This window comes from Cataglyphis hispanica, chromosome 10 (genome assembly GCF_021464435.1).
Source record: "Cataglyphis hispanica isolate Lineage 1 chromosome 10, ULB_Chis1_1.0, whole genome shotgun sequence".
NCBI lineage: Eukaryota > Metazoa > Arthropoda > Insecta > Hymenoptera > Formicidae > Cataglyphis > Cataglyphis hispanica.
Window position 1 is genome coordinate 3760102 of NC_065963.1, and position 8798 is coordinate 3768899.

Below are 8798 nucleotides of genomic sequence, written 5' to 3' on the forward strand. Positions count from 1 at the left end.
TCATCAATCTTACATGTTTTTATTTTGCAGTGATCGAACTGATAGACTTCCCACACGTGGTGACCTCAGCTAAAAGAAGGATCTGCATTTGAAAAACATATTGCGAGTTCATATTGTTATACAGGCTGTAGTACAGTTATTGTAAATGTCGAATTTAAAGCCAAAAATATAATAGCCATTAAATTTTTCATACATATCTAATGTTTTGAAAAGAACATTATAAGATAGAGGATCAAAAGCAAATCTGATATCATAGTTGATCAAACATTGTCAGAACATTAAGATACATAACATAAAGAGATAAACTTTTCGATTATGATAAGAGAATAATTTTGGGATAATATCCTGCTCATATAAAAATCGAAAAGTAACACATAAATAACTCCACGATTTATAAACAGTTTTTAGTGAGACGGAGCGTGAAAAATACGAAAGTGATTGTTACTAAAGGAGCAACAAAACAATTTTATATTCATAGAGAATCTATCATGCATTAATATCGCTATCAATATTTTATAATTAAAGTAACTATAACGTTTTATATTGTGTTATTTATATAAAAAGATTGAAACAATTAATTCGCAAATAACAATTATTTTAAAAATGCGAGAAAAATTTATGCATTTAGAAAATCATTCTTAAACTATCAGTTAATATAATAAAAAATTTAGCCATTGAGTTTTTCATTTCATCCACTTTGTCTTATTTTGAATCAGCTGAATAATAATTGCGAACAGTTAATGCGATGACTGATATGAAACAAAAATGTATTAATGATAAAGTGTATAGTCTATAATTTTTCACTGCCATGTGCTAATTTATTCATATTCGTAATATGATAAAGAAGATTTGCATCAAATAGGACAAATATTATTCACTAGAGTATGAGTGTAATCAAAGTTTTAATAGACTTTGAGATATCTCTCCCACTACCAAAAAGACAATAAATTCTCGTCACAGCCAAAGTTATTTTGTTGGGGAAACAGAAAACGACTTTTTCTATATCATATTATATATTGAATTTTTAGTAAAAAGTTGGAAAAAGCGCAGAGATTTATATATTTATAACACAAAAAGTCACCTTCCATTGAATTATAGATTGACTTAAAAAATAAAATCCTTCAAGTAAAAAATAGAAAAAAAAAAATATATATATATATATATATATATATATATATATATATATATATATTCAAAATGATAATCAAATAAAAAATCGATAAGCATTGCTTCTCTAAATTCACTCAGATTGCACTCATACCATGATGAATACTATCAGTTATTATATCGTACATATGTAGGTGCTTATACATGTGATTTTTAATGCGATATATATAGGCGAATAATCAAGAATATATAATAGGTAATGAATAAATAACAATATCATCGAACACACGTACAGTACTTTTGTATATTAAAAGGTTTAAATCAGTTTATACATGATACATGTATAAACGAAGAAAGTTACATACATGAAAGAAAATCGCGATAAGTAGGTCAAAATGATGTAGGTAAAAAATATGTGTTGCTACATATATAAAATTTATATTGAATAAATTATGAGACACTATATATGCGCACTGTGCGGATAATTAGAACAGTCTCTAATATTCTCTATATTTAAGACTTTATGAAAGTAAAATGTAATTTGAAAGTAATAACAATTATTGCTTGCGCGCGCAGCCGGCAAGATCGTATCTACGCAATTAGATTATTATTTAGAATATCAGTTAAAGTGCAATATTTATCATATAAATACAAATATTTCTATTGTAATTGCATACATTAAGCAAAACATGCAATTGATTTAAATCTTTCTAAATCATTGAATTATATTTATTATTATATGTACATTTTTTAAACAGAATGTTTTTATATCGGTACGATTTACCGAATAATTAATTTCTAATTTTAAACACATTTTACCTAGGTGCAATATAATTACGTATCTATTTTATAAGTTTATACGAGATAAAATATAGTAAATACATACACATATTCTCCTATAATGTATATAATAATTAAAAATGCAAAAGAGATCTGCCTCCATAATGCATAGATATTTAATCTATCTTTTTTTTTTCTTTTTATAAATATATAATTAATAACATAATTATATTCCATCAAAAAGTATTGTCTAATTTTTGCAAGTAAAGCGTTATATTTTTTTACAATCTCCATATGTAATATATATTACAATATACGCTTATTATCAATATTCAACATTTCATTTATGTATCTTTTATGCAAATACAAAATATATCAAATTAACCAAGTAAAAATATCGCACATAATGTGCAGCAAGAAATATGATTGTGAAGGATATTCTATAGAGTGTCTTTAAAGAATTATTTAAAAAATGAGACACCGAAATATATAATGTATAACTCCCGTAAAGTTTTCTACATCCGCTACGATTCTATTATACCACACTGTAAATGATCATGTACAGGACAACTCGAGGATGCATATACTTGTATATTATTATATTCTAATATTTTACATATATAATATTATATATAATCAATGCATATATATATATATATATATATATATATATACATATACATATATATATGCATATATATATACTTGTATATTATAACTCAATTATATACAGACATCGAATGAACGCTTTTGGATGTTCATATATACCAATTATATAATATGTATATTACATTATATATACACAGGGTGCAAAAAATGAGACAAATATTCCATCTGATGAAATGCCTTTTTTACATAATTGCGGCATTTGGGTATAAATAATATCAAGTAATATCCTAATTAGAACAATTAGGAAAGATATTTCAAGTGGTAATAAAAGCTAGTATTGCTTCACCCTGTATAAAAACATACTGAAAGTATAATTACCATAATACATAAATGTAATCTATTGTTACATAATAATTCTTCAAAGAAAATGAGACAATAAATATAATTTTGCTAATACATTGTGTATTTTTGTTATTATTTTTTATAAATATTTTCATGGTATCACATAATATCATCGTAAATATTTTAATGGCATTATAATATTCCTAATTATGAAACATAATTTCCAATTTATATGTCAGTCTTATTCCTAAACATTCTCCAAAAATTCAGAAAACATATACATACAAGAATATTAAAAAAAAATTTATTTACATAACACGTTCACAACACATTTATATATAATTACTGCTATTTTGTACTAGTCATCCATATTATAATTGTTTAGTAACAATTAATATATTAAATCTGAGCGCATTTTATATAAGTAAATTTTTAAATATAAATCTTATGACTAGACAAAAAAAAATTATAAAAATAAGTAATCACACATCGTAAATAATTAAGAAATTATTCGTTATATAATAAAAAAAATTAAGACAAACACAAATTATGACAGTTAACAAGTCCTATTTTTGAAAAAATGAATATATATGCATGTAATATATGTTTATATGTAAAAAAAATAAGATTTTTAAATGTTCAAATAATGATTAATTAATCCAATTAATTCTTACAAACAAAATGTTTTTTTTTTTAATATATCAAACTTGAAAAATAAAAATACTTGATAAGAAATAAAATTACACCAATGTAGGATGCTATAAATTAATTTTATATCCAGAAATGAATGGAAGTCCTGTACATACTTTTTCCTGATATTTAACATAATCTTCACCAAAAAAATTTAATAAAATTATTTCTTCCATCAGAACACGATCATGGAAAAATCTCCATGACATCAATGCATATGCACAAAAACAGAGTGGATTTTGAAGTATTAACTGAAACAAAGATTTATAAAACATTAATTAGTAATTAGTAATAATAAATTAGTTATAATAAAAGTATAGAATTAATAAATGTTCAACTCTCTGCAATACTTATGATACCTCACCTGTGTTCCTATAGACCAGTAAAACCATCCTACATAACTAGGATGTCTGCACAGACTGTATACACCATGCGTAACAAGTTGGTGATTATCATTTTTCTCACTTTGCACAATATGATTAAAATTATGCTTTGCAGTGCACATTGCCAGTTTTCTCAGAATTTCACCGGAGATGCACAATACTAATCCAAAATAGGATACTGGAGAAGGCAGTTTCAATTCATAAAAATAATGCCTCTCTATGAGAAATTCTATCCAACTAAGACCTGCTGCTACACCATATGCTATGCTATGGTTAAGAATAAAACTGTCGATTGACAATACTGCTGGATTTGTCCACGCTATAGCTAAAAATTCAGAATAATGGAAACTTGCTAATATCGTCATGTAAATTCCAAATATCTGCCATGATGGCGATGCAGTAATTGATATTAAAATACCAATTCCAAATACATATCCAAGAAACAATGCTCTGATTGCCACCTGTAAAAGAAAGAGATGCTTGAGTATAAAATTTTAATATACAATAATATACAATAACGAGGCAAAACTTACTTGATAAGCAAAGCCACGAAATGCCAAACATGCAAGTACATTTATGAGAATGTACTGTGTTATATGTAAATACCAGATATTTGTAAAATATACAACATAAATGTCAAACTGTAATCTCAAGAGTAATTCAGGGAGAAATGATATTAAGCCTGCTGCAATGAAACAGAACAGACTAAGAATTCCATTATTGCACAGCATCTTTGTGGCAAATCTTTTTCTCAACAAATATATGCCAATCTTTTGCAGCGATAAACAACTTGTCATTCCTCATCAAGACAGCATGTACATGCAGAATTTTTAATAATTATCTTTAACAATTTATGTCTATTATGTCCATTTTCTCCATCTTAATACATATCTTAACTACTAATTAAGCTCCTAGCTTTATTAATAATAATAATGTTATTTCACTTTTTTTAATAACGAGAATTGAAAAATTTCTTAAAAAAGTAACATATAAAAGAATACGATAAAAATGCTAAGTCAATTTTCAAATGGAGAGAAAATATGCGATACTACTAGGTGTATGTGTATACTACACACTACACAAAATCAGCTGATGATCTCATCAATGGATGAGAGGAGAGAGTAACTGCTGCCGCCAAACAGCTAACTTGGGAAATAATCAATCAATATGACGTATAATTGAATGAAAGTGTACATTTCTATATGAATGAGTTTTTGTATTACTAGTAATCGTCAGAACGATCAGAACATATACAATCTGTTAGCGTCGATAAAATATCATTTTAGCGATATTTTATACATGTTCTGTGTAACATATATGTTGTGCAGAACTTTATGCACAGTGAGTTAAAAGTATAATAATTTTCACAGTATGTGATTATATGGAAAAAAGATACAATACATAATAATATACAATACGTGAAATATTATTAAACGAAATGGCTACGGAAAGCTTGAAATATATTTATCACTTACCATTTTTTGAAAGGTCAGAATTTTGCAAAATTATGAATCAAAATGATAAATGGGAAGAGCTAGCTGGTAAGTCATCAGAAATTTCCAATGCATACAAAGTATATATATTCATGTAATATTATTTTGATCACTTGTTATTTGACTTTGCAATTGTATTTTATTTTATCTTTTTTTTTTCTTTTTATGATATCTTTATTGTTTTCTTATTTAGTAATAATCAATTGTTGCAAATATGATACTTTATAATTATTTGTACTGTATATGAAGTCTACGTATTTTACTAAATTGGAATTATTTTTATTACTATTATAACCTTGACAGGTACCTGGATGAAGTACGATGTTCTAACAATACAGAGTTTAAGAAAGGAGAAGAATCCCACAGATGAACTTTTGACACTATGGGGTCATCACAATCATACAATAATAGAATTATTTGTTTTACTATCAAGAATGCAACACTATCAGTCAATGGTACCTTTGTTACCCTTTGTCGATCAAAAATTTCATCAACTTTTGCACAATGGAGAGGCTAATTTGCAGAATATACCACGCAAGCAGTTGATCAATAAGAACACTAAAGATTTAAAGATTGGAACACAGAACTTTAATCAACGTGCATCGCCACAGCAAAGTGTTGATAAGATTTTAAATCAGCCACTGACTATTAGTCCAAGCAATTCTAATAATTTGCTAGTAGCCTCGCCAGGAGCGGCTGCTGTCTTTCTACCATCTTCACAAAATACTGGCAGTAATGGCAAAAAGATCAATGAATCACCACTACCAAAAACAGAAACTACTTTGCCGCATGCAAGCTATAGCGAATTAGCTATTGCTACAAATGGGTGGAATCCGCACAATATATTGGGTAAAGGTGGTTTTGGAACAGTATATAGAGGTACATATATATCTAATTGATATTAATATGTTAATGATAATGTGATAGAAATTTAATTCTGAAAGACTTACTCATACTAAGTAAGTAGCATTTGTATGTAATTATTTGTATGAAATAATACTTAATTTTTTTATATTTTAAAATTTATTACTTTGATTGATTTTGTGCAACAAAAATAAATTATAATTTGAGTAACAAAAAACATGCGAGTTAAAATAATTATTATTTATTTAATATACTACATTTTTATTTGTATATATTGTAGGAATTTGGAAAAACACTGATGTAGCAATAAAGAAGATTCGACAAAAAGGGCCTGATTCAGATGAAAGTTATATTCTACAACTCCAACAATCATTAAAAGAAATAAAAATTTTGAATTCTCGTGCTCATGAAAATATTTTACCTTTATACGCATACAGTTTTGGCGGCGAGGCACCGTGTTTAGTTTATCAGTTAATGAAGAACGGATCTTTAGAGGACAGACTTCTATTAAGACAAAAAACTAAACCATTAACGTGGATACAAAGACATGAGATTGCCAAAGGTATAGCACGCGGATTGCAATACTTGCATATCATAGGAGAGAAACCATTGATTCACGGTGATATTAAGAGTGCGAACATTTTATTGGATAAAAATTTCGAGCCCAAAATTGGCGATTTTGGCTTAGCAAGAGAAGGTCCTGAAAGGGATAGTATGAAGGTGAGTTAATTATTATAAATTAATTATCATAAATTTAATAGTAATTTAAATATGTCTGATTACAAATAATTTCTAGTATATAAGTTGCTAGAAAATCTTAAAATAATACATTTCTAGATATTCTCGAAAATATTATGATTATTTAAAAAAATTTTAACATTAAATGAAGAGTTATATTTTATATTATAATATTTATTAAATAACAACTATTACTAAATAATTATTAGATCAGCAAGATTCACGGAACAAGACCCTATCTACCTGAAGAATTTTTATTTGACAAAAAATTATCCACAAAAATAGATACCTATAGTTACGGCATAGTTTTATTCGAAATGGCAACTGGACTTCGGGCTTACGACGATTCACGGCCTGAGAAGAAATTTTTACGAGATTTAATCGATGCTTGGGAAGACAAAGATCTTTTTCTATTGATAGATAAGAAGGCTGGTGAAAAAGATAAACAAGTTTATAAAAATTTATTATCTTTGGGAAAATGGTGTGCTAATCGATTGGCACAAAATCGACCGGAAATGGAACTTGTATTTCGAAAATTGAATGATTTATAAACACATTCATAATTACAGCATAATATATGTGTGCCTTTTAAGATCGAGCAAACCAAATCACATATTTATTTCAATTGCAAATATGGAAACAATATACTTATAAGGAGCATATTGTGATATAGTAAATTATGACTGATGCATTGTAAATATTATTGTGACGGAAAAAATTATTCATATTTTTATATTATATATGCATTTCATATTATATATATTATAAAGTATTATGTGAAGTGTTATGTTGTTTAGATAAGTTTTATTAACAAATTTTATATAATTGTTTTAATCAGCTTTACTAACAAATGTTTTATGTAATGTTGCAAAATAAAGAATATTGATTATACTCAGATTCGCTTTATCATATTTTGCTTAGTTTATTATATCCTTAAAAATCGAAATAAAACTCGATTACCATAAATTTTAAACGTTTTTAATCTTTTAGATATTCTTATTAGAAGCCTGTATTATATACTGAAAAAAAGGAATATTATTAAGTAATCATTTTCATAATGATCAATTAATTTATTTGTGTTATTTTTTGTATATACAATATATTATTAGTGAAATGTTCATATTTATGAGTATTAAGGCATAAATCGAAAGTTAATATGTGATAATATATTTTTTATAAAATGCACAATTTATGATTGTAGAGTTTTATTTTGATTTTTAAAGGATATAATAAAATGAATTTGTATATAGTTAATATTCTTTATATTGTGCAATATTACATTATATATATGTAAATATATATATATATATATATATATATATATGTATATATATGAACTGTAATAGCTTGTATATAATCTTATTGCTTATGCTTTCAATTCCATGTCTATTTGATTTGAACTATATTTATCACAACACTTCGGTAATTATTTTACTAACTATATACTTAAAACACAATTAATTCGAAATTTGTACGATAAAATCTTATCTTTGTTTATCTACTTTTTGTGGTCAAGTTTAAGAATAACATATAATATAATAATTAAACATAAAATATTATTTTTTATATTATAAAATATTATTTCTTATATAATTCTTATATTAATTATCAAAACATAATCTTCGTATATATATTATGTACATTTAATCGCATATACATATTATTTAAATCTTTCTCATATTACGACATTAATAATTACCATATGCGATCTTGTGTTATTATGATGCTATAGATTGTAAAGATAAGGAAAGTTCATCAGTTCGTTTTATTTCAAGCTAATTGCTTTAAATTA

The 8798-nt window shown here is 25.7% G+C and overlaps 3 protein-coding genes across 4 annotated transcripts in view; 2 read left to right on the forward strand and 1 right to left on the reverse strand.

The window, feature by feature from the left end:
- The window catches only part of LOC126852508 (basement membrane-specific heparan sulfate proteoglycan core protein), a 144196-nt gene extending 141246 nt beyond the window's left edge, over positions 1-2950 (forward strand). Inside the window, exon 61 of the mRNA XM_050597354.1 lies at positions 31-2950. Coding sequence (XP_050453311.1) covers positions 31-73 — 43 coding nt within the window. The 3' untranslated portion in view covers positions 74-2950. The remainder of the gene's footprint in view (positions 1-30) is intronic.
- LOC126852585 (protein-S-isoprenylcysteine O-methyltransferase) lies at positions 2939-5013 on the reverse strand. The gene is given in 4 exon segments (XM_050597539.1): positions 2939-3779; positions 3893-4372; positions 4445-4654; positions 4656-5013. Coding segments are annotated over 4 exon segments (933 nt in total). The 5' UTR covers positions 4716-5013; the 3' UTR covers positions 2939-3596.
- Positions 5014-5122: 109 nt separating this feature from the next.
- On the forward strand, positions 5123-8670 carry LOC126852557 (serine/threonine-protein kinase pelle). 2 transcript variants are annotated; one of them, XM_050597478.1, is made up of 5 exons: positions 5123-5252; positions 5400-5452; positions 5708-6283; positions 6549-6988; positions 7216-8670. In XM_050597478.1, exons 2-5 carry the CDS (start codon positions 5419-5421, stop codon positions 7555-7557), a joined length of 1392 nt encoding a protein of 463 aa, XP_050453435.1. In that variant the 5' UTR covers positions 5123-5252; positions 5400-5418; the 3' UTR covers positions 7558-8670. The 2 variants fall into 2 exon arrangements, with proteins under 2 accessions (XP_050453435.1, XP_050453434.1); XM_050597477.1 differs by having other exon boundaries at positions 5130-5452.
- Positions 8671-8798: the final 128 nt, after the last annotated feature.

What these genes read in the sequence shown, in the direction of transcription:
- LOC126852557 (XM_050597477.1), top strand. Translation starts at nt 5,350, where the DNA reads ATGGCTACGGAAAGCTTGAAATATATTTATCACTTACCATTTTTTGAA. An exon ending in TTTTGGAACAGTATATAGAG is followed by an intron (nt 6,284 to 6,548) that starts GTACATATATAT and finishes TATATATTGTAG; the next exon opens with GAATTTGGAAAAACACTGAT. An exon ending in CTGAAAGGGATAGTATGAAG is followed by an intron (nt 6,989 to 7,215) that starts GTGAGTTAATTA and finishes AATAATTATTAG; the next exon opens with ATCAGCAAGATTCACGGAAC.